The sequence below is a fragment of the Ceratotherium simum genome, chromosome 5, assembly GCF_057802395.1.
Source record: "Ceratotherium simum simum isolate JZ-2026a chromosome 5, ASM5780239v1, whole genome shotgun sequence".
Lineage (NCBI taxonomy): Eukaryota > Metazoa > Chordata > Mammalia > Perissodactyla > Rhinocerotidae > Ceratotherium > Ceratotherium simum.
This window is the reverse complement of record NC_141904.1, coordinates 54,109,904-54,136,248: the sequence shown is the minus strand read 5'-3', so window position 1 is coordinate 54,136,248 and position 26,345 is coordinate 54,109,904. Positions and strand designations below refer to the sequence as shown.

At 39.6% G+C, this 26,345-nt stretch overlaps 1 protein-coding gene across 4 annotated transcripts in view; it reads left to right on the top strand.

Annotated features, from left to right (window-relative positions):
- Nucleotides 1-19,454: 19,454 nt before the first annotated feature.
- Nucleotides 19,455-26,345, top strand: part of DCP1A (decapping mRNA 1A) — a 60,524-nt gene continuing 53,633 nt past the window's right edge. For 2 of the 4 annotated variants that reach the window (XM_087431182.1, XM_004419819.3), the window contains exons 1-3: nt 19,455-19,614; nt 22,744-22,784; nt 25,477-25,604. In XM_087431182.1, coding sequence (XP_087287308.1) covers nt 19,480-19,614; nt 22,744-22,784; nt 25,477-25,604 — 304 coding nt within the window. In that variant the 5' untranslated portion in view covers nt 19,455-19,479. The remainder of the gene's footprint in view (nt 19,615-22,743; nt 22,785-25,476; nt 25,605-26,345) is intronic. The other 2 variants (XM_087431180.1, XM_087431183.1) reach the window with 2 other exon arrangements.

The window sequence follows — 26,345 nt, the reverse complement described above, 5'->3', positions numbered from 1 at the left end:
TGACTACAAAGTGTTTGGTCTGAGCAACTAGAGGGAAGGCTGTGGGAGGAACAAATTGGAAGGCAGGAGGGTGTGGTGACTCAGGAGTTCAATTTTGGACATGTTGCTTTTGCAATGCCTATTAGACATCCGAGAATAGATGAAGATATAGCTCTGGAATTCAGAGGAAAGATCCTGGCTGGGGATACAAATTTAGGAGTTGATGGCATATACATGGGATATAAACCCATGAGACTGGCTGAGGGCCCCTGGGGAGTGAGTGTAAAGAAGAGAAAAGGTCTGACGCCTGAGCCCTGGGGCTTATCAGCATTAGGAGGACTGAAAGATAAGGAGGGAGCATCTAAGAAGATGGAGAGATGTGGCCAGTGAAGCAGGAGGAACATTAGAGGGAGAGTGCTCCAGAAGTCAAAAGAACAAAGAAAAGTAATCAATCATGTCAAATGTTCCTGACAGGCCAAGATGAGGACTCATGATTCTTGCTACAACATGAATAAAACTGGAAACATTACGGTAAATAAAAGAAACCAGTCACAAAAGGCCACATATTGTATGATTCTATTTATGTAAAATGTCCAGAATACGCAAATCCATAGAGACACAAAGTAGATTAGTGGTTACCAGAAGCTGGGAGAGGAAGAAATGAGGAGTAACTGCTAGTGGGTATGAGGCTTCTTTTTGGGAGGTGATAAAAATGTTCTGGGATTAGAAAGTGGGGATGACTGCACAACTTTGTGAATAAACTGAAAAAACCACTGAATTGTACACTTTAAAAGAGTGAATATTATAGTGTGTGAATTATATCTCAATTTTAAAATTTTTTTGAGAAATGAGAACTCAGAATTGACTATTGGATTTCGTGACATGGAGGCCAATGGTGGCATTGTCAAGAGTGGTGGCGATCACTGAAGTGGGTTTAAGAGAGAGTGGGAATGGAACAATTTGAGCATCACCATGGACAATAACTGTAATGGATTGAAACACATCTAATATGCTTAAATACGTGAGTTTATAATGATACTTGGGGGAAAAATCACAAAAAAGAACCCAAAATCAAATTAGAAGATGCTAGGGAATCAACTCATTATTTTGAGACTAGTAAATAAAGAAAAGAATCAAGAATTGATCCTGCCTTTACTGTATAAATTGTACCATAGGGTATCCAATAGTAGTTGAGGGTAAATATCTCTTTGGCGCCACCACCTGGCCCCTGGTCCCACACCCTTCAAATCAAACCTGTATCTGATCAAGTCTCTAGATTCAGCTACCAATTTTTAGGAAATACAGAGGGCAGAGAAACCTGTTACACTACACCACAGGGATGCAATCAGCAAAATACAGACTATGAAAAACTCTGAAGGACAGGCATCGTGGTTTCTTCAACACACAAATTACAAGTGAGGGAAAGACGGAGAGAGAGAGAGAGGGCACAAATGCAATAAAAGGACATTATTTGAATCCTGTTTCAAATACTGCAAAAAAAAAAAACGTTATGACATAGATGAAACAATTAGAAATTTCAAGACCTAATGGATATTTAATGATAGTAAGAAATCATTATTTTTTAAGGTATTGGTTATGGTACCAGGGTACTTATCTTTTAGTAATACATATACACTGAAATATTTACAGATGATGTGATGTAGTATATGAAATTTGATTCAAAATATGGAAATGGAGAAGTGAATAAAGCTATAGATGAAACAAAATTGGCAACGATTGACCACTGTTCAAGCTGGGCGAGGAGTATCTGGGGGTTCATTCTACTATTCTCTCTACTGTTATGTCCGTTTAAAACTCACCATCAAAAAAAACATTGAAAGAGGGGCTGGCTCCGTGGCTTGGAGGTTAAGTGAGCTGGCTCCGCTGCTGGCGGCCTGGGTTTGGATCCCGGGCGTGCACCGACGCACCGCTTCTCCGGCCATGCTGAGGCCGCGTCCCACATACAGCAACTAGAAGGATGTGCAGCTGTGACATACGACTATCTACTGGGGCTTTGGGGGGAAAAATAAATAAAAAATAAAATCTTTAAAAAAAAAGGTTGAAAGAGATAATGGGAGGAGAGGACCTGGGGAGAGCAAGTACAGACCACTCTTTAGAGAAGCCAGAAAAGAGAAGCAGAGACATGGGACAGTAGTTAAAAAAGAATGTGGGGGCCAATGGAGGGTTTTCTGAAAATGGCAGACATTCGAGAAGGTCTGTATTCTGAAGAGAGAATAATCCAGTAGAGGGGAAAACAACTGGGAGAGGGAACAATTCCTGGATCGATGCTCTAGTACAGGTGTTAGGCATTACCTGCAAATAAAGCTAGCACACTCTCACAGCCACATTATGCCAGGGACAGAGGATTCCTAGGAGAAAAACCATATCCGAGGTTGTTCTATTGAAGAGAATCACAGAAGTGAATCTGGGGTACCTCCTCATTCTTGGGAAGCTTCTTCCTGAAAACACCCTCCTTCCTAGGATCAGGCCTTAAACCGGCCATGATTATTCTCCACTAATAGTAATTCCCCCTAACACCGACTCAGCACCCTTTTCCCAAGAGTTTTTCGTTTTAAACAATTATTTTTTTTGCGGAAATAATAAAAACAAAAACAGCCCATAATCCCACTGCTCAGATATCCCTGTTAATATTTGTAATAGAAGTAATAAAATGAAAAGTAGATGCCTCTCTCTATTCCTTAATAATAACCACAGTTTTTCATTTGCCTTTCTAGTAAAGAAAAATGCTATATATTATTAGCATATATGTGTTTGAATAAAAATTCATACACAAAAAAATCATAACAAAAAACATCATACTATAACTACGACTCTGCACCTTACTCTTTATACTTAGTAATATATCCTGGCAATCTTTGTGTGTGTGTGTGCGTGTGTGTGTGTGAGGAAGACCAGCCCTGAGCTAACATCCATGCCAATCCTCCTCTTTTTGCTGAGGAAGACCGGCTCTGAGCTAACATGTATTGCCAATCCTCCTCCTTTTTTTCCCCAAAGCCCCAGTAGATAGTTGTGTGTCACAGTTGCACATCCTTCTACAGCAAGTAGAAGGGACGCGGCCTCAGCATGGCTGGAGAAGCGGTGCGTCAGTGCGCACCCAGGATCTGAACCTGGGCTGCCAGTAGCGGAGCGCCCGCTCTTAACCGCTAAGCCACTGGGCCGGCCCCCTATCCTGGCAATCTTTAGCGACATTGTTTTAATGGCCACAGTGCACTTTTTAAAAACCAATTTGCTGTCTATCGTATCTTACTCTCATTGAAGCACATTGAGAACAGATCTCACTTTGCAGATAGCAAAACTGACCCGGAGCGAGATTAAATGGCCTGTCCAAGGTCTCACAGGAGTTGGAAGCTCAGGAATAGTAGTTGCTGGGTTCCTTTCACTCGCTGTGCCACAGCGCCTCCCAGTGGCGTTCAGGTGACATTTTCCACCCACAGCCCCACGGCTTCCATCCTCATAGTCCGCAAGTTCTCAGGAAATTTTTCATTTGAATTGTTAAGATCACCCCATATCCTAAGACAAGATGTCTCTTTTTTACCCAACTTCGCTATTTGTGAAATGATTTTTATAACCATTGAGATTTAAATTTCTTAATAGAATGTTAAGTTGTATATCCTACAATATCTGACTTTCTAAGCCTTTCACGTGGAAAGAGAAGGCATAGATGCCCAGAGAAGTTTCTTTTATCAATTTCTTAGATTTAGTCCAATGTACTGAGCATTTTCAAATGTTTGTGATTCTTAATCCTCTGGCGGAACATGGACACTTTTGAGAATCTGATGAAAGCCACCAATCCTCCATAGACACTCAAAATCTTGCTTTTAATCCCAGGGCAGTCACAGAATTTCTGAAGTCCATGCTCAGGCCCTGGGTTAAAAACCACTGCAATCATGACTTCATCTCCTTATTTTGCTACACCTAAGTATATCTCCAACATTTTAATCAGTGTCACAACATGCTCTCTAATTCGCTCTAACTTTTAACATATATGCCAAATCTTCTCCTCCTGCTGGTTATTTAGGGATTTCTCAGTATAAGCTCAACTATCACAGACCATCCGAGAACTCTGAAATATTTTGTTTAAAATGTTTTAAAAAGAACAGAATTAGATTTCAATTTCCACTGAAAAAATTATTCAACAAAAAAGATATTGAAATTAAGATTTGACCTAAATTATATAGTGATGACTTGATGCTCAGTCTTTACTTACACTGACAATAAAACCAAACAAAACAAAAGTCCAGGCTCTGGATATGGTGGGGAGGGGTCAAGGGGATAGAGGACTCATCACAACATCAATTATTAATCATTAACTTCAGAAATATAATGAACCTCAGGGACAGAGAAAGTTTATCCTTTGGCTTTTGGGTGGCAAAAACTCTCCCTGAAGAAAATCTTTTCTTGTACCACCTTTAGAATCCTCTACTCTAATTAGGTTCTCCTTTTCTGAGGTGTCCTAGGACATCACTTTACAAAGGCTTGGGCCCCCATGGAAATGGAGTCTGCATACAACACCATCATTAAATAACAATAAAGGACCATATCAAATTTTTTTTTCACATAATTAAAACTACCTTTGCTTTCCCTTTTCCACGGTGACTATCCAACTTTTCAGCTCAAAGACCACTCTGAACAAGAGTTTAGTCAGCTGCCTGAAACATGAAAAGACTATTTGCAAACATTTCAAAAAAGTGAACTTCACTATTTAATGATAAGGTGAGAAAAAGAGGGGAAAGGGGTAGAAACAATAATGTCATTTTTCTCACCTCTAAGAGCTTTTTTTTTTTTTTAAGATTTTATTTATTTATTTTTTTCCCCCCAAAGCCCCAGTAGATAGTTGCATGTCATAGCTGCACATCCTTCTAGTTGCTGTACATGGGACGCGGCCTCAGCATGGCCGGAGAAGCGGTGCGTCGGTGCGCGCCCGGGATCCGAACCCCGGCCGCCAGCAGCGGAGCGCACGCACTTAACCGCTAAGCCACGGGGCCGGCCCATCTAAGAGCTTCTCTAAGGCCATGTCCCTAACACCAACCCTAACTTCATCTCCCAAAGAGCAAATACTTTCTTCAGCATGAAACCAAACCCTCTCTACTGACTTACTCAGTGTTAGAGCAAGAAATAGAGACCCCTGCAGACTTGGAAGATGGTGACCTTGCTGTACTGGAGGCTGGCTGCCCAGTAGAAGCAATTCTTCAGAGCCACAAAAGTTCCTCCCTTCCAGTGCTAGTAGCAAAGGTTAAAACAAGTGGTTTTACCTTTGTGGGTTTTTTTTGGGGCGGTTGCCTTGGATCTGTTTCTCTGACTGGAAATATTTGTCATTTGTTGTTATTGTTCTTGTTATTATTACAAACTCAACAGAAACCCTGGAACATGAGGACACAGGAGTCCTAGATGTGTACCTGATTCATTCTGAAATTACGTGTAGCTTTTAAAGGGATGTTATTTACCTTGCGAGGGGGCCTGTGATAATGCAACCTCTCCCTTTCTCCAATTTCTAGGCTTAGAACAAGCTGCAAAACCAGATTCTCCCCCTCATAGTGGCCACTTTCCCAGTACAATGTTTTAATTAATTAAGTAGAGCACAGAGGCCGTTTCTCTCTCTGTACCTGCTAGCAGAGAGCAGATTTAACCAGCATGTCTGTCTCATCTGATTCACTACTATAGGATTTTAGAAGGCCACCCAGGAAAATATACACAAGAAAAATTACCATAGTTCCGTGCTAGACTAGCTCACTGGGAAACTTCTGATTACCTAGCAGTATGCATTTGTCCTTGGCTCACAAACGCCCTCACATTTGAACGTATATGCCTGGCCTCAGCACTTTTCAGGCATAAACTCTGCTGTCGTTTAATCCTCTTGACAGCTAGCATGTGTTCCAGGGCTCTTGAGGGTCGTGATGGCAGTGGATCAGGTGTGTGAACCATGGTGCCATCCATTTCCCAGACAGGGATGAGGGTCTTTGGGTGGCCACCAGTGAGAGGTCAGGCTTGGGTTTCCAAGAAGGCAGACCCAAATTTCATACACAAGTATTTCAGCAGAGATACCACATTCCTCATTCCTCACACGCTGCCATGGCCATGCTGGCTGTCCCCTACTCATAAAACAAATCTGTCATTTATGGCCTAGGTGGAGGGAAGAGAACCTTGTCACTGATTGAGCCCTTACCATGTGTAAGGCGCTATGTTAGCTAATTTGTTCACATTTTCTCAGTGTGGGCAAATTTCTCAGTTTCTGTAAGCCTAGAAGGTAGGTATTATGAACGCAGTTTTTTTCAGATGAGAAAACAGATCCAGAGAAGTTAAATGACTTCTCCAGAGGTGCCAGCTGTCAGGTGGTAGAGCCAAGATGGGAGTTCTCGTTTGACTTTCTGATTTAGAATGCTCAGATGTTGGGTGTCTTAAAGCTATTGGTGAGACATATCACAGCAAATAGGAGAAAACAGAGCATTCTTCCCAAAAATGATCCAAGAAATATTACTCAAAAATGTAACCCCAAAGAGAATCCATATGCTTTTCTCTGTAACACAGCACAGACAAAGAAGGGAGTTGGTATCTTCTCCTCTCCTCTCAGCCTATCCTAACCCTATCCCTCACCAAGGCTCAATTCCAGGTCTGCCTCCTCCATCACAGCTCCTCTGAATGCCCTTCATCTGGGAGTCAGCCCTGGCTATCAGTACCGTATACCACCTTATGTTGTTGGTGTTCCCTCTTCTAACTTTCCTTCCCAAGTCCTAAGTACCTGATGGGAATTATAATAAGCAGAGAAATGTTAAGGAAAAAAAAAAAGTAAAGGAAGCAACCTAAGTGTCTATGGATGGATGAATGGATAAAGAAAATGTGGTATATATACAATGGAATATTATCCAGCTATAAAAAATAAGGAAATCTTGCCACTTGTGACAACATGGATGGACCTTGAGGACATTATGCTAAGTGCCACAAGTCAGACAGAGAGAGACAAATACTGTATGATCTCACGTATATGTAGAATCCAAAAACAAAAAACAAAAAAAAACCCTCATAGATACAGAGAGCAGATTGGTGGTTGCCACCAATTAGCAATTGGTGGTGGGAAGTGAAGGGTGGGTGAAATGGATGCTGGTGGTCAAAAGGTACAAACTTCCGGTTATAAAATGAATAAGTCATGGAGATGTAATGTGCAGCATGGTGACTATACTTAATAATACTGTATTGTATATTCAAAAGTTGCTAAGAGAATACATCTTAAAAGTTCTCACTCCAAGAAAAAAAATTTGTAACTATGTGTGGTAATGGATGTTAACTAAACTTATTGTGATAATCATTTTGCAATACATACAAATATCAAATCATTATGTTGTACACCTGAAACTAATATAATGTCATATGTCAGTTACATCTCAATTTCTAAAAAGGTAAAAAAAAAAAAAAAGCGAAGATCCTGGACATTCCACAGATTGGGTCCTCAGCCCCTGATATCCAGAGTTGACTCTGTTACAGCAGAAGCATCATAGCATTGTGGCCTCACCATGTCCCACCTGAAGAGAAGGAGGGGAAGCCAGGAACAGATTGTCCAAAGTCCAATCTTGTGAGAGTGAATGCACTGAGTTGTTCGGCAGTGAAGGAGCAAGAGAGGAGGAAGCCTGTGCCCAGCTCCAAGGCAGAGAAAGCTCCAGTTACAAAATTGAGTTAAGTTAATCATGAGTGTCTTCCAAAAATAGTTCCCAAAGTTTTTTATGCTACCTAATAAAATGTTATGGACACCAGAATTTTTATATGTTTCTCCTTTCTTGCTTCACAACCCAGTTCTGTTATCTTACTAGCACAAAACCATCTTTCAGACTTCCTGAAACATCCACCCTGAAAGCTGCTAGCAGAGTAGCTCAGGTAAAACGCATTTTGCCTGGGAATGGTCCTCTGGACAACCATTGGTACATTAGCGTTCGTTTATTGGTTTTGCTACGTGATTCCTTGGACGCCAAAGGGCTGAGATCCCAGATGAGTCCATGGATAGTGAGGCAGAGTAGTTTTGTGGGATGGGCCCTGTGGTGATGGGTGCTGGTTCCACCTCTGTGGAGGCAGGATCTGTCACCTCACTTACTGGAGAGCCAACTTTCCTCTAAATGAAACAGGGATAAACATCCTTGCCCTGTCCTGGGTTGAGTATTAAAGGAGATAATATGTATGGACGTTCAATGTAAGACATAAATATTTCTATGGCAGTAGCAAGGTTCAAGACATGCTACTCCAAAACATGGCACTTTGGCATATTGAATATTTCAAGCTGAAGGAATTTGAGAAATGGCAGGTGCGGGAAGGACTTGCTGACCTTTCCCTGAAGCAGGTCATAAAACCCTCATGTGAGAGAGGCCCTCCCTATACCCAGAGGAAAGGAGCACCCTTATCACAGAAGACAAAGGGACACAGAGAGGAATTTAAACAGAACTTGCTGAGTTTCCCGCACTTTACTACACTTAGCTCATATTCTGTATCCTGTCATATCTTTTCCCAACTTCCCATTCTTCATCAAACTTAGCATAAAAACACCCAGGTTTAACCATTTCTTTGGGTCTTTATTTCCTTATGAAGGCTCTTATGTCACATAAAACTTATATTAAATAAATTTGTATGCCTTTCTCCTGTTAATCTTTGTCAGTTTAATTTTCAGACCCAGCCAAGGACCTAAGAGGGTAGAGGAAAACCGGTTTTCCTCCCCTACAGCAGGCAGTATGTTAAAAGATCAAAGTACCAGTGCGGATGTAGTTTATCACTGTTCTTATCCTGGAACTGTCAAGACAAGATTGTTTGGTCACAACAAATAACAAGTGTCGGCGAGGATGTAGAGAAAAGGGAAGCCTTATGCTCTGTTGGTGGGAACATAAATTGGTGCAACCACTATGGAAAACAGTATGGAGGTTTCTCAAAAAATTAAAAATAGAGCTACCATACCACCCAGCAATACCACTTCTGGGTACTTATCCAAAGAAAACAAAAACATTAACTCAAAAAGATATATGCACCCTTATGTTCATTGCAGCATTATTTACAATAGCCAAGACATGGAAGCAATCTAAGTGCCCATTGGTAGATGAATGGATAAAGAATATGTGGTGTGTATTATATATATATATATATATATATATATATATATATATATAGTGTATATATACACTATATATGTGTATAATATATATGTATTGTGTGTATATATATATACACACAATGGAATATTACTCAGCCATAAAAAAAATGAATGAAATCCTCCCATTTGCCACAAAATGGATGGATCTAGAGGGTATTATGCTAAATTAAATAAGCCAGAAAGAGAAAGAAGAATACCATATGATTTCTCTTACCTATGGAATCTAAAAAAAATAAGACAAATACAAAACAGAAACAGACTCATAGATACAGAGAACAAATTGGTTGCGAAGGGAAGGGCAAAATAGGTGAAGGGGATAAGAGGTACAAACTTCCAGTCATAAAATGAATGTCATGGGGATGTAATGTACAGCATGGGGAATATAGTCAACAATATTGTAACAACTTTGTATTGATGACAGATTTGTTATGTAAATAAATGTCGAATCACTATGTTGTACACCTGAAACTAATACAATATTGTACCTCAACTATACTTGACTTAAAAAAAAAAAGAGGGGGCCGGCCCAGTGGCGTAGCGGTTAAGTGCATGCACTCCGCTGCTGGCTGCCCAGGTTCAGATCCCAGGCACGCACCGACGCACCACTCATCAGGCCATGCTGGGGCGGCGGCCCACATAAAGTGGAGGAAGATAGGCACAGGTGTTAGCCCAGGGCCAGTCTTCCTCAGCAAAAAGAGGAGGATTGGCATGGATGTTAGCTCAGGGCCGATCTTCCTCACAAAAAAAAAAAAAGATTGTTTGGTCAATTAATTCTATACAAAAATGAACTTCCTAAATATTTATTGCATGGACTGGCCCTGTGGCTTAGCAGTTAAGTGCGCGTGCTCCGCTGCTGGCGGCCCGGGTTCGGATCCCAGGCGTGCACCGATGCACCGCTTCTCCGGCCATGCTGAGGCCGTGTCCCACATGCAGCAGCTAGAGGGACGTGCAACTATGACATACTATGTCAACTATGACATATCTACTGGGGCTTTGGGGGAAAAATAAATTAATTAATTAAATTAAAAAAAAGATTAAGTAACTTTAAAAAATATATATATATATATTTATTGCAAAAAATGCTACTGAGTCCTCAAAGATTTGTTGCTTATGTTTTTGCTTTAAAGTTAAAAGTATTTTAGTATACATACGTCTGATGGGGATGGTTTTAAACAAAACTAGATTCAAAAGCTAGGTAGAAGATCAAAAGAAAGCCAGGTCTGTATTTTTCCCTCGGCTTTTAAAAGGCTATTTTCTCCCCATCTGGATCTTGGAGGACAGGTGACCCTAAAGCAGAAGGCATGGCCACACCATGAGATGGCGCAGTCAGCAGTTCGCTTTGCTCTGCTCAGTCCTATGAAATATGTAGGTCTAATAGATGCAGGCCTAACCCACGTTTTCATAAAAGGTCAGTTCTCTTTTGTTTCACAATGTTAATACATTTACCCTCTGCCAGACCCAAGAATAATGACATAAACTCGTCGGCTTTGCCTCTGAAACTTATTGTACACCACCAGTCTCCAGTTTGAAGGACAAAATCCAAAGACTGCTCCTTTTTTATGGTCAATGATACTTTTTAAAAAAGACCTTTCTAGGTCACATTAGGAAAGATCTATGCTATTCAAAACTTCAAAAATCAGTCAACTTCTTGGGGGGGGAAGAAAAGACTCCTTGCTTATTCTGAGAAGGCACACCAAAAGATGACATTAAGATTACCTGTCAATTTGGTTCAGCTGATGTATCTCTAGCAATTGCAAGCTACACGGCTCATTTCTTTGGTGTGATATGCCTTTCAACAGATCTCTTGGCTGCTTCCTATAGATGATGTGCCGCAATCCTCAGGGATTCACTAACTAAAGAATTTGAGATTTTTATGTGGGTATATCCTACTAGTATAAACTGTGGGTGGGCGTTTTTTTCTCCCAAGCCTCAGTTTTCAGTAGATTACTTTAAATGCAAGAATCTGTAGAAAGCAGAGAATGCCCATATGGTAATGTTTCACCCAAGTAATCATATTTCCCTTTCCTTTACTAAACCACAAGGCAATTTAGCTCAAAAACAGATAAATGGAAAGTTTAAAACTGTGTGTGTTCTCCTGCGCTTCATTACTGAAGAATAAAAGGCCATCAATGGAAAACAAAGATAGGAAAGGGTCACTGAAAGGAAAACAAAGTACTTTCCATATGAAAGCATCCATCAATACTTAGGAAATACATGATTTTTAGACATTTACAAATAAAAAGCCCCAATTTCCCCCCAAATCTCTTAAAACTAACGTACGTCTATCTTAAAACGTCTCACTTAGATTATTTTCCAGCATTAAATACTATACAAATACAACTACTTTAAAATACTCTTAAAAAACAACATAGAAGTGTCTGAAAGTTAAAGAAACTTTAAGAATTAATTTTTCAAAACTAGATATAGCTCTTTTAAAAAGTAATTTTGCCAGCTTTTGCTGCTGGAAGATTTCACATAAAAATAACTAAATCATATTTTTCATACAATTTTACCAGAAAGACATTTATATTGTATGATATTTTTAATGTCATATCTTTTTATTTCAGTTTTTTTTTTTGCTTATACTTATTAGCAATCTAAGTAAAATAAAATTACAAATATTCAAAATGAGATTCTATTTGGTTCACATTTTAATATTACCTTTCTAGACCATCTGCCTCTGGATTTTCAATAAAAGATCTTTTGGTTTGAAGATCTTCATATTTGCCAAAACACAGTTTCTAGAGCTTTAGGAAGTTGTCACGCTAATACAATCACAAAATGAAATGGTGCAGAGCAGCTTAGGAAGATACAGGAGAGGGGGTGTTTTATTACATTTCTGTACCAGATCATTGTTTCTAGGAGGTAATCCATAAATTTTTAATCCTTCTAGTGTTCTTGAGCAATGTAAAAAGGACTGCTCCTGACCTAGTTCAACCTCTTTTATCACACTCGTGGCGATAATTTTATTGTGCAGGAAAAATTGGTTATTCCATTATCTTTTAGGTTAACGCTTATTGAATGGCAAAGTGTAATTTATGCACTTCTCTTTAGATAATGAATATTGAGGTCTCCTTCAAGGTCCAAAACAGGTAATATTCTTTAAATTCAAGGCTGCAGGCAACATCCAGATGAGCAAATGGTTTTTCATATTGTGACAGTTAATCTCCATTAAGCTATAGTATTTCAGTAATTCAGAGGGATTTTTAATATAGCCTGTTTAACATCAATTTCTATGCTATAAATGCAATTGAGTGCATAAAGATAGAATTTCCTACACTTGAGCCTTCAGGACAAATGAATTCAAGTTTACCAAAATAGCATAAACTGTATCTTGACCATGTTTATTATCCCACAAATCATATAATGAGTGGTTTACACAAGAAAGACTCCCAATGAATCCTCTCGTCAGTTCTGCCTCAAGTAGACCACAGGTTGGAGACCAAAATTAAGACAATATGTAAACAGAAAACAGAAAGCATTGAACCTTTTACGTACGTACATTGGTTTTACCTCAAAGTGGGAGGTGTAATGAAGATAAATAATTCATTCTTAAGGGTATTTCTGTGAAAATTCAATCCATAGGAGTTCAACAACTTATTAATATGCCCTAACCACTGAATAATCAAATTTCAGATTCAAGGGAGCTAAAACTCATTAAATGAATTAAATGCATATGTAAAAATGATTATGATGTTAATTTTGCCAGATAAATAAATATTAATAAATGAATAATGGTAATATAAGACTAGAAGCAACCCAGAACTGAAACCAGGAAGACACAGAAAAGAATTCACAAACAGAAAGAAACTACAGATTCTATTATTAGTACTGCTTACATTTTCATATTAATCTAAAGAGGCAAGAAAGAAGCTTTCAGGTTTCAGAGTTGACATAGCAGATAGATGCCTTTACTCAAACTCTTCTTATTGTGTTGGCTGAAGAAACACTTGTATTTTAATATTCCCAAGGGAATAAGGAAGACAGAATTAAAAGAAATCCAACTGTATCTGTGGAAACTCTCATGGAGAAGTGCATTTTAAACGACAGCCTCCCATTTTAGCTTAGCAGGTTACTTCATGATGCATTTGCAAAATCAATTGCCTAATGGTATAGCAAAAAATATTTTTGGTCTTTAGCCACTTTGTGACTCTGCAAATTTGTGCCTATAACTGATTATAAATGCAGAGCTCTGGCTGAAGTCCTTTTAAAACCTTGACTTATTGTCAAAGCAGTAAGCAGTGTGTTCTGGTAAATCATATGCTTAATTTTAATTCTACTTCAGAAGACTGAAGTTTTATTGCTGACTTTCTAAGCAATCTGGAGGCTAGACTGAGCTAACAAAAATACCTCAAAGTACTGTAGGGGAGGAAGACATCTCCTCTACCCTCTCTGGGTCCTTCTGGCTGGGCTAAGAATTAAATTGACATGATGCAGAATAACAGGAGAAAATCAAACAAAGCTTTATAACATGTGTACATGGGAGGGACCCAGGAAAAACTGGGTAACTCAGCCATCTGGCTGAGATTCTCATCTTAAATAGCATCTTCAGCTAAAAACAAAGGAGGATGTTAGGGGTAGTGGTTTGGGACTTCAAAGGGGAGGAAAGCAGTTCACATGGAGATGGAAACACAAATGTTTTTTAGACAACTGTTTACGGGGCCACCTATAGAGAATGTGACCCAAGAGACAGAATTTCCATAAGATGGGCTTGTTGGTGCCTTTCTTATCACACCTATTTTACATTATACTATACTTATCTCATGGTATTAACTCCTTCCTGGAGCAGGCCTTCTATCTTAAATTCTTTTAGGCCGTTAGAGGGAAGCCAAAGTTTCTTTCAGAAAAAGAAATAATTTGTTTTGTTCTTAAAAATAATCAAGGCAAAGAGACACATTTTGGGGTGGCCAATTCTGATCCCCCACAGTACATAATTCCTCAAACCCAAAAGAGTTCACTTCTCATTCACATAATAGTCTGAGAAGGATACTGTGGTCAGCAGGCAGCTCTCCAGTGTGTGGTGATTCAGGGTCCCAGCTCTTTCCACCCTCTGCCTCTGTCATTCCTCATGGCCTCAGAGTCGCCTGTACCCAGCTAGCAGAAGGGAGAAGAGAAAGTGTAGAGGGGCAATGTGCTCCTTTAAGCCTTGGCCTGGAGAAGGCAGACAGCACTTCCGCTAACATTCCACTGGCCAGATTGGGGTCATAGAACCATACCCAACCCAAAGGAGCTGGGGAAGTGAAGCCTAGCTGTGTGCCTAAGGCAACAGAAAAGGATAAATGGATTGTCCATTTGTCCGTGATCAGCAAACAATCTCTGCCACAGGCCAGTCAACTCATCTTGTGCTTGTAGGCTCCTTCATTTACAAGTGTGTAACAATTATGTATACCCAATACTGTCTTGAGAGCTTGTGAATATCTATACCTATGAAGCACTTTGAGTTCCATGGATAAGCAGTGCACTCGTTGAATATATTGCTATTGTTTACGCCATTGCTATGCTATTGTTATTTGAAACATTACATTGGGCTTAGTAACAGTAAACAACATAGAACTTTCTACCAAAGAACATTACCAAAAACACTATGTGAAATGCAATCTTGCCTGGCAATAAAGGGATTAACTAAATGCTGTTCTCATCCCATGTTCTTTTATTCTAGTTACATTACTCCATATAGAACAGCTATTTCTTTCTTCCTGGTTGAAAGCATTAGTATTTCTGCTCCAGAACTGATGGACTAAACTAGTTCATATATCAGAAATATAATTCTAGAAAACATCTGGCACCTTTTAAAATACGTTTATAAAATAACATTTTAAAATACAGAGGTCTGAGACCTTTCTGGAAAAACTCTAGGAAAGAATTACCATCCTAAGTATCTCGTAAGGGCAAGCTAATGAATTTTATAGTAAGTTCACAACTTTTTGGAAATCAATCATGTAAAATAAATATCAGTAGTGAAACAGCAGCACAAGGATAACAAGTTTCACTCACATGTAGCCAGTGTAATTTAAGAATGTGCCAGGCAGAATGGTAGCAAGATACACGATCTACCTCAAAGCCATGGTTAGAAGATGCTAATCCCAACTCAGCAAATGAATCATTATATGACTTTGGGAAAATTAGCTTAGTTTCTCTGCCTAAAAAGGCAAACAGTAATAAGCAGATACTTCTAGAATAAATCTTCAAAATCTGAGAGAGAAAGGGAGATGGAGAGTGAGAAGTGGAAGAGAGGGGAGACAGAGAGATGGAGAGAAAATGGACACAGGGAAAGCTGCAAGATTGAAAAGGTGCTGAATGCTTGCTCTGTGCTATACTAAAAACAACATGTCTGCTTCAGGAAGCATAGAGTTTATGAATCAAAATATGTTAATACAAGCAAATCAGGCATCATTATTTATTTAGCACATATGACAAACAAATGCTTTGTTAGATGTGAGTTTAAACAACCATCCCTTCTCTCAGGGTTATGCTATAGATAAAGAGAAAACATACTAACATTCCAATTAATCCAACAAATAGTTATTAGCCCTTGCCTCTCTGCCAGGTACTGACAATGTGACAGTAAACAAGACAGACGTGGTTCCTGCTTCATTGAGCTGACAAGATAGACAAAACATAAGTAAATAAAATAATTACAATTTGCAGATAAGAGCTATGAAGAAAGTGAGGAAATGAGCCAAAAGGATATCAGAGGGATATCAAAGAGAAGAATGTTCTAGAAAGGGGGAACAACAAGTGCAAAGGCCCTGAGGCAAGACTCACTTGGCACATGTTCAAGAATAGCAAGGAGGTCAATGGGCTGGGGTAGAATCACTGAAAGAGCAATTCATAGAAAATGGAGATGGAAAGACAGCAGGAGGCCAGACCAGGCAATGTCTCCTAGGCCAAGGCAAGGACTTTGGATTTTACACCAGAGAAATGGGAAGTCTGTGACTGACTGACAAAGTTACACAGCTGGTAAACTTGGAACTAAAACACTCATCTTCTGACTTGTATTCTAGTGTCCTTTACCTTAGACTCTGTGATTTTATTTTTCATTTTATTTTATTTTGTGAGGAAGATTGTCCCTGGACTAACATCTGTGCCAATATTCCTCTATTTTGTATGTGGGACACCACTGCAGCATGGCTTGATAAGTGGTGTGTAGGTCCACGCCCAGGATCTAAACCCACGAACCCAGGGCCGCCGAAGTGGAGCATGCGAACTTAACCACTCCACCACTGGGCCAGTCCCTAGACCCCATGATTTTAAATGGTAAGTTTTGTTTTTTACCACAAAGGCACTCAGAATGAAAGAGAGCTGGCGTTGGATTGATTGGGTTTTTTTAGATTGTCATATTTTAAATTATTTTTAAAAAAATATTTTTTTAAAAAATTGACATTCATGGAACACAACTCAAAAGTGACCACAGGTTTTTCAGTGCAGAGTTAGACTCTTTCCCACCTCTGATCCCAGCCACTCATCTCCCCTCCCCTCCCGCTAGTCTCTGTCATGGCCTTAAAGGAGTTGAGTTTCAAGATGACATTCATGCACCAATATTTACTGAGAGTCTATTCTTTGCCATGGGCTGTACTAGGTACTGGAGACTTAATAGACTAAGACGCAATCTCTGCCCTCTGAAAGCCTATTGTCTAAAAGACACAAGAAAGCTCTTAAGGTTTGATTCACAAATATAAGGCAAAAATAGGTCCCAAAGTAAAACAAGAAGATTTTCAATTCCAAAATGTTCACATTTTCTTTAACATATCTTAAGAGCTGTATAGGGCATTAAAGTCAACACTAACGTTTTTGGGTCATGCAAACAAGCATTTTGAAGCAATTTTCTATTCCAAATATGAAAACTCCCTAAAATAGCTTGGGGTTCTTCACTAGTTTATCCCTATTCAACCAAAAATAATAAATGAAAAGGAAATGTCTTCAATTACTTTAGGAAATCTATATAAGAAAAAAAAACTAATGAATAAGTCACAAAGATGTAATGTACAGCGTGGTGACTATAGTTAATAATATTGCATTGCATATTTGAAAGCAGGTAGGACAGTGGATCTTAAAAGCCCTCATCACAAGAAAAAAATTTTGTAAGTATGTACGGTGATGGATGTTAACTGGGCTATTGTGGTGATCATTTTGCAATATATAAAAATATCAAATCATTATGTTGTACACCTGAAACTAATATAATGTTATATGTCAATTACACTCAATAAAAAAATAACTTTTTAAAAAGAAAAAAACCTAAATTCAGTTTCATGTGTGCCTTTGGATTTTGTACCAAGGGAATGTATTACCTATTCAAAAAATACATATATATCTTTTTAAATCAGGGTACAGATTGAAAGTAGGTAGAGGGGAGTAGGGCTCTGTCTCCAGGAGGAAGAAAGGCAGCCATAGTGTGGAGGAAAGGACCCTGGGGTAGAAGGCAGGAGTCCCTGAATTCTAATACTAGATCCTCCCTGACTAGTGTGGAACTTTGAGCCAGTGATTTCTCCACTCAGCTTCAACGAAATCATCTACCAAGTGAGGATGACCACATCTTCCCTACCTCACCATTAGACTGTCAAATGAAAGGGAGCCCTTGCCCTTCTTCTGTGATGAACTCCTACTCATCCCTGGAGCACTGATTCAAACATCACCTCCCCCATGAAGTCTTCCTAGACTTTCCTGACCAGATGACATTAGTGGCTCCATCCTCTGGGTTTCAAGAGAAATGTTTCTAGCATTGTCCCAGTTTCCTGACATTGTTCTACTTCTTTCAGTTTCTCCCAGAGGCAGGAAGTTGTCTTAGTCTGTGAAGCTCCCAAGGGCTAACAGTTCACAATTAGAAGTTCAATAAATAAATACTTGCTTAATGAACAGTGAATGAATGATACATGTTTCCTTGTCTGCATTTGTACACACTTCTTACATGTGATAAATAAATGAAAAGCAATAGGATATATTGGAGTATATGAGGAAGCCATTTAGTTTAAAACTAATTCTGCCTCACATGGCCTATTGATCATGCATTGTATGTCTGCTTTAAACATTTACTACATACCAAAGACAAGAATGATGCCCTTAGAGATAAGGATGTAACTTCCCCCCATACTGGCATTTCTTCAAGGATAAGCATCTCTTCCTAGAAACTAAGGATTGATTACCAACTTGCTGTGCTCACCTTGTGACCACTGACCTGCTGTGCCAGCCAAGCATCTCAGGACAGTAGTAAAAGAGATACTCCTATCATATGTAACATATGCTCTTTGTTCCAAGACAGTATATAACCACTCTATACATCCCACTCCTTAAGAGTGCTTCCTTCCTTGGGGAAGGCAGGCCCTGGGCTATAGTCCTCAGGCCTGGCTCATAATAAACTCACCCCAATTTTGATTATGAATCGTTTGTGTTGACACGATTCTGCAAAAAATGTAAGATATGAATGGACGTAAAATCATAAACAATACAAATATTATGGGCTTTTTCTTTCAAAAACGTTCAATTCCATTAGGGCATCTTTTCAACATAAGCAAATGTTTTAAACAACAACAACCGGGGGTGGGGGTGGGGGAGGGTACATGGAACAGAGCTCCCTATAGTCTCCACACCTTGTTTTACGCTTCAGCTGGTACCAGGCTCTTAGCTGTTTGCTAAAAGAATGAGTTATCTTTTTAAAGCTTTAAACGATTCACGACAAACTCAAGCCTCCACGGACTCTTCTCAAGACTGGATGGAAAGATTTCCGTAGGATTCAGACGAGGAAAATAAGCAGCAAGAGTGAACAGCACAAGACACTCCTGTGTAGTTACAGGCAGGTTAGTTTGGCCTTTTTCAAAAATTTCCTTCAGAAAAACACGACATTGCTAAGGTGGTGATCTAGTGAGATGCGAGATCTGGGGTAACTTTCGGGGTTCCCTCGCTCCCCCTCTCCGCTTCTCTGAGCTTTCTACACGGCCCGTGGAGCCCTGCAGGGCCACAGCGGGGTTTTCGTGCTGAGGCCACGGGCCCTTCCCGTGCGCGAGCCGACGCAGGCCCCGCGTCCGTCTCCAGCCTCGTCCGGAAGGAGCTCGGAGGAAGCTCTTGGGCAGCCTTGATCCCGGCGCCGGGACGTTTTAGCCCGCGGAAACCTCGACCTCCACCTGCCAGCTCTGCTACGCGGTCCTGCACACCGCACCGGGGCCTCTAACACCTGCAGAGGCCGGAACCCGCCGCCCGGGGCGTGGGCGCAGCGGAGCGTAATAGCTACGGTACCGCCCCGCCGCCAGGCCCCGCGGAGAGGCGGAAGTTGAGGGCGCTGACGCAGCTGGGGGAACTTTGCTTCTATGGCACCTTCCTGTCCGCTACTCCGCCCCCGCCAGAGGGGCTCGGCTCGGGAATTCAAGATGGAGTCGCTGAGCCGAGCTGGGCAGGAGATGAGTCTAGCGGCCCTGAAGCAGCACGACCCCTACATCACCAGCATCGCAGATCTCACGGGCCAGGTCGCTTTGTACACCTTCTGCCCTAAGGCCAACCAGTGGGTGAGTGCGGCCAGGCCGCTGAGGTCGCTCGCCCTGCCGCCGCCTCTTAAAGGGGCCGCGCGGAACGCCCTGGGTGGGGGGCGATGCGGGAGGCCAGGACGACGGAGGCGAGGCCAGGGACTGTAGAATAGCCTGGCCGGCGCCAGAGGGGTGTCGGGGGCGCCCTGGATCGGGGGAGAGGAGCGAGAGAAGTAGGCCCAAGACAGGGGGAAAAGCCGATAGAGAGGAGGATTGGAGGAGAATCTGTCGCTTGGGGTCGGGTCCGGGGACGTGGGCGCCCTGCCTTCTTTGCAGGTGTGTTTTAGAATACGAAGCCGATGGGGTCAGAAAGATGCCTGAAAGATTGTTTGAAGCTTCGAGGGTTATTAAATAAGTTACATATGCATAACATATAAAGTAAACACCTCGTAAATACAAGCTCTCCCCGCAACAGACACATAAATAAGAGCCCCCTTCGCAGAGGTCATTTGGATTGAAAGCTTGAAATCCAGTTAGTTTCAGTTCTTGGAAAAGGAGGTGGGGATAAGTCCGGCTTTTATCGAACTACGCTGTGTTTCCCGAGTTTTGGAGAAGATTTCAAGGCACTTAGGAAAAGGGCTTCGTATTAACTGGATTCCTTTGAACTCTTTGGAAAACGAGACCCTGTAAATGTGTCTCCTTTCAGCTCTGCTGCTGGTGATGTCACCTCTGAATGCTCCCATTAGACTAAGTACTTTTTGGCTTTTTTGCACGGAAGGGGGTCCGAAAAGTTACGTTCAGTCTGTTCAGTGACTTGTTAGCCCCTGTTTGAAGCTTCGTTCGTTGTTTAAATAATATAATTTCCCGTTTTCTCGTAATCGACCCTTCTTAATGAACTCATTCAGCTATAAGCTTGACATTTAGAAAATAATCCGTACATGTTTGTTGGATTGAATTCGTGAGTGACTGACGTTCACATTTCAGTAAGGAATGAAATCTTTATGTTAACAAAACTCTAAAAGATTGTTATTGTAATATGTCCTTTACAATATAATGCTAACAAAACTCTAAAAGATTGTTATTGTAATATGTCCTTTACAATATAATACAGATACATAGGTTATATTTAATCAGTAATTTTGTGAAAATCATTTGGCATTTATAAACGGTTAATTCAGGTGAACAGAGTTTTCAAAATCATCTTGCTTTACTTTTTCTTTCCTTCATCTCCTGAAAGAGGAGATATAGGAGGCCACAAATAAGAAAATTATAGAATTTTTTTAAGTGTAGCTGTTTTAGACGTTGCCTTAGTTTGAATTGTTCTTAATCATTTTTCTTTTCTTGGTCTACCTATAAATTTGTGAAATATGGATTGCAGACAAATGGTGAAGACTTGGGGCAGGGATTTATTACCAGCAAGCTTTTATTTCCAGTTTTTAACAGACTTTCATTATTTTGGAATTTTAATTGTGGAGTTCTATTTTAAATATGAAATACAAGCTTTAATAACCTGAATTGAAAAATAAGCTGCTGTCGTTCATTTGGATCATGGCACATAGAGCATAACCAAAATCTTTCTTTCTTTATTATTTTACAGTGAGTTGTAACTTTGCACAGTGTTTTGTTTGGGCAAGTTTGCTTCCACTGTAAGACAGTTGATTACCAATTTCTTATACTAATAACTTGACATTTGAAAGGCAAGAAAAAGCCTCTGAATCCTTAGGAAGGAAAAGTTTCATGTGATATTTCAGCTAGGGCAATACTCCTGGAAGAAATCAAGATGATAAATATTTTTTAAAATTTTTTATCCCAACAAATTCAATTTGATATGACTAACATTTAAGGTTTTCTAGCAGTTTGTTGATTACATTAAAATATTTAGGTCCCATCCAGGCTGTGAACTGCAGACTATTATGGTTATTTGTTTCTTTAAAACATCATAACTGTTTAAAACCTAAGTACACTCTTATCACAGCAAGTGAAAGATGATATGAGTTGTACTTTCTTAATCAAAACATTTCACTTTAAGCTAAAAAAAATTTTTTAATTATATGTAAGACCTACAGTAATTACATTAAGGCAGAGTATAGTTTCAGTATTCATAATTCTTCAACAAAGTTCTAAAAATAAGCTAATCATTTTTGACAGTATTTCTTAACTAACCACAGAATTTGCTACTCATGAAAATCTCCCAATGATGAAACAAAGTGTCCTATAAGATAAAATTTTGTTTTTTTATCCTACTAACTTTGATAAACTTTAAAAGTGAAGAAATTGCTGTACACAGGACCTTGGCTTTAAAATTAAGAAATTTGGCTAAAACATTTTGGCTTTAAAAAGTGAAAGTTGGGGCCAGCCCAGTGACCGTGATGTAGTGGTTACGTTTCAGCACACTCGGCTTCGGCAGCCCGGGGTTCAAGGGTTCAGATCCCGGGTACAGACCCTCACCACTCGTCAGCCACGCTGTGGCGGCAACTCACGTACAAAATAAAGGAAGATTGGCACAGGTGTTAGCTCAGGGCCAATCTTCCTCAACCAAAACAAAAAAAAGAGGAAGATTGGCAACGGATGTTAGCTTAGGACCGGTCTTCCTGAAATTGAAAAGAAAAAAGTAAAAGCTAATTCTAGGGTTTTCTTCTTTAAAATTTAAAAAAGGAAAAGAAGGGGCCAGCCCAGTGGCTAATGGTTAAGTTCACGTGCTCTGCTTCAGCGGCCTAGGGTTTGCGGGTTTGGATCCTGGGCGCAGACCTACACCCTGCTTATCAAGCCACGCTGTGGCAGGTGCCCCACATATGAAGAAGAGGAAGATGGGCACAGATGTTAGCCCAGGGCCAATCTTCCTCAGCAAAAAAAAAGAGGAGGATTGGCAACAGATGTTAGCTCAGGGCTAACCTTCCTCACCAAAAAAAAAGGAAAAGAAAAATGCTGTAGATACAAGCATGTTCCTGGATTGAACATTGCATATACATTAATATGCATCAATAGCATAGAAAGGATACAAAAGAAGCTGGTAACAGTAGTTTGTGGACTGAGAGACTTACTGGGCCTGTTCAAAAGAGATTAATTTTAAAATAAATAAGTCGATCTTAAACATGAAGTAGTTCTTCTCCGTTGGGACTATTTGGGGTTAGATTATGGAGAAAAAACTAATTGATTCATTGTCTGTTATAGGAGAAGACGGATATAGAAGGGACCTTATTTGTATATCGAAGGTAAGCTTTTTTTTTTTTAATGATATTTATTTATTTTTTTAATTTAAATGTGAGCAATGTAGGGGCTGGCCCGGTGGCGCAAGCAGTTAAGTGCACACGCTCCGCTGTGGCGGCCCAGGGTTCGCCAGTTCGTATCCCGGGCGCGCACCGACGCACCACTTGGCAAGCCATGCTGTGGCGGCGTCCCATATAAAGTCGAGGAAGATGGGCACAGATGTTAGCCCAGGGCCAGTCTTCCTCAGCAAAAAAAAGAGGAGGATTGGCAGATGTTAGCACAGGGCTGATCTTCCTCACAAAAAAACAAACAAAAAAATAAATTAAAAAAAAAATGTGAGCAATCTCATATGGAGTGGTTCATCTCTGTTGTACATTTGTCTTTGAAACTGTCCTGCTTGGCTCTTCAAGTATTCATCCATCCCTAGCTGTGAGATCCTAACTAAGTTATGTCCTTTCTTTGAGCCTTCCTGTGGTTCAGAATAAACATAACCAGAAGTTATTTAGGAATCTAGCAAAACCGTCTCAAAATAGAAAACATTTTCTAGTAATGAATGAGTCTTAAACAGATTCCTTCCTCCTTCCCCCCCATATTTAAAAAAAAAGGTATGTAGTCGAGAAGACTATAATACATGGACTAGCTCTATAAAGTAATGTAGTTGAAAGTTCAGTTTCTGCTGCTCTGTGGTTACTGAATGGGAGGTTATCTTCTATAACTCTGGTTCTGTCCCCTTTTCGACCTCCCCCAAAAGTTCTGGATTGTGTACAGTGTCTTTGGTAATGTGTTTTTTTAGTTTGAGAGTCCTTTAGAAAGCCTGGATTATTCATAATTGCACATTTTTTATTTTCCACTTTTTAGAGAATTAATTATTATCTTAAAACGTGATTGGTTTGCAAATTGCAGCCTTTGTTTTGTCTGGCAGTTTTTGTGGCCTGAAGGCAACTGACAGGTTATGATAGTCACGGAGTTCCTTGTTTTCCTGGATCGCTCTTAGGTCTTGCTCTAACTGGGGCAGGTTCCTTCCCTTGATTTCTAAAGCTTAGGGACTCAGCAGGAGTTACTACTGACATATGGTTCTTTTCCTTTTTTTTTTTTTTGTGTGTGTATTGTGGGTTATCTTTTAATGATTACTTTTCTCTGTTGATGGTAATTAACAAGAATTTGTCAAATACTCTTCTAAATTTTGGTGGACTGCTTTGAGATCTTGTCTAAACACACTGATCTTTTTTTTTCCCTTAAATGTAAGGGCTTTGATATTATACACCAAGCTCTTTATTCTTTGACACTTCGTTCTCTGTTATTCATCTTTCTCCTTTAACAAAAAAAAAGGCTTTCACCCTTCAGCTACTTCATTATCAATATAAATCTCTAGAAACTCTTCAACTTTGTTAGAACCTTGGTACCTATAATATTTGGAAAGTACTTTCCTAGCCTATTGTTACAGTGTAGTATAGATCCACTGATTGTAGAAAATGTGAAATTTAGTATAATGAGTGACTTGATTTAATAAAATTCATGGAGGTATTGAGTCTAATAAAAGGACACTGAAGAAACTCTGTTTGGGAAATGTGAGAACATTTTATGTACCTTGGGTAAAGCTATACTGGGATGTCAGAATATCACTTTGCAGAGACCTTAGTGTAGAAGCCTGGATTTGGAGTCAGAAAACCTGAAGCTGAATCCCGGTTACATTATTTGTGTGACTTTGGGTGCAGACCTTAATCATTCTGAGCTTGTTTCCTAATCTGTAGAATAGGATTCTAAAATCTTTCCCATGTACACAGAGAAACGAATGAGAAACTATGAAGTGTTAATACATGTGAAGAATGTCTAAAGGATCATGTGCTGAATCACCCTGATATGGGAACCAAGGATGTTGCTTATTGTAGGATTTCGGGCATTTTCTGTTTAACTTAAGAGAATTATAAAGAAAGACCCATTTGGTGCAAGAAAAATCATTATTGTAATGGCGGGCAGTTATTATTATAACCAATCCTGTATCATATTTAAAATAAATGATATTTTCATTGAGCAGATTTTTATTAAACATCTGCTGTGTGTCTCTCTTAGGATACATCTGAAAAAATAAGACAAAAACCCTATTTGCATGGAGCTTGCTTTCTAATGGAGAAAGACAGTAAATATAAAAAATGATAAGTAAGTGGTATGGAAAAAGAGAGAGGAGAGTTAGAGGTGTTGAGCTTGGGAGCAGATTGGGAGCATTAAAAAGGGTAGTTCTCAGTTAGGCCTCATTGAAAAAGTGACATTTGAGCAAAGGCTTGCAGGAGATGAGATAACTGTAGATGCTGGGCAAGTGGTCCAGGCAGACGTCTTTAGATGGAAGCATACCTGTAGGGAGAGTGGTAAGGAGCTCAGTGTGGCTGGAGCAGGAGGAGCAAAGAAGAGGCATAGGAGATGAAGTCAGGGGGGGCCTTGGCAGACTTAGTAAGAACTTTGACCTTTACTCTGAGGGACTGAGTCCTTGGAAGCTTCTGAGAGGAGGAGGGGTATGATCTGATTTAAATTTTTTGTTTACGATTTTAAGTGCTACAATTTTAAATTTTTTTTTTACAATTTTTTTAATATTGTATATTGCAATAATATAGTCATTCTTTGAAATGGTAATTTAAAAAGTAGATAATGTTTCTGCAAATTAAACAGTGACTACAGATTTTTTTTTCTTCTATTAAATCTAAGATCAGCTTCACCTTATCACGGTTTTACCATTGTGAATCGACTGAATATGCACAATCTAGTTGAACCAGTGAATAAAGATCTGGAATTTCAGCTCCATGAACCATTTCTTCTGTATAGAAATGCAAGCTGTAAGTATATCTGTTTTATTATAGTTTGTATATTTACAATTAAAATTGAGTGACTTTAGTTTCTATCAGCACATTACTTTTGGAGTTTCAAGTTTTAATAAAAAATATGGTCTGTACTCTTTTATGGTTATATAGGAATCTCTTAGTAAGATTAAACCTTTTGAATTGGGCTTCTAAAATTGAAACACCGTTGTATACAATAACATATTTTAGTTAACTATACTATTCTGTAGAATAGCATTACATTATATTCCTGTGGTTTGTTTTATGAAAATAAGTTTCACTCTTTTTGTTCTGACAGTGAATTATTGGCTGCCCATGCCCCTGAGCAACAGAACTTAGTTTGAGAGACACAAGATGGGGACAGATACTGATATTTCTATCCACAGAGAAAGTACTGTCTTTGCCCTGGTAGTGGTAATTTTCAATCTGTTTATTTAGTTGAGTAACTAGTGGGTACATGCGCTGGGGCAAAAGTGATTGTACTTTAATGTTAATGATACAATAACCCATGTGGAGTAGGCAGGCACTTAAGTCAACTGAAACTCAGAGGTGAATGGCAGCTACTCAGTTGGAGAGTGAGGATTATACCCCTTTTTTCTGCTTCCTAGTCCAGGGTCCTTTTAGGCATTTTACAGACTCTGAGAATGGTTGCATGCAGTCAGCAAAGCCAGAGTGGCCCTTTCAAGAAGTAAAGTCAAAAAAGTATGTTTGGTTCCTGTATTTCAGTATGGGTACTGA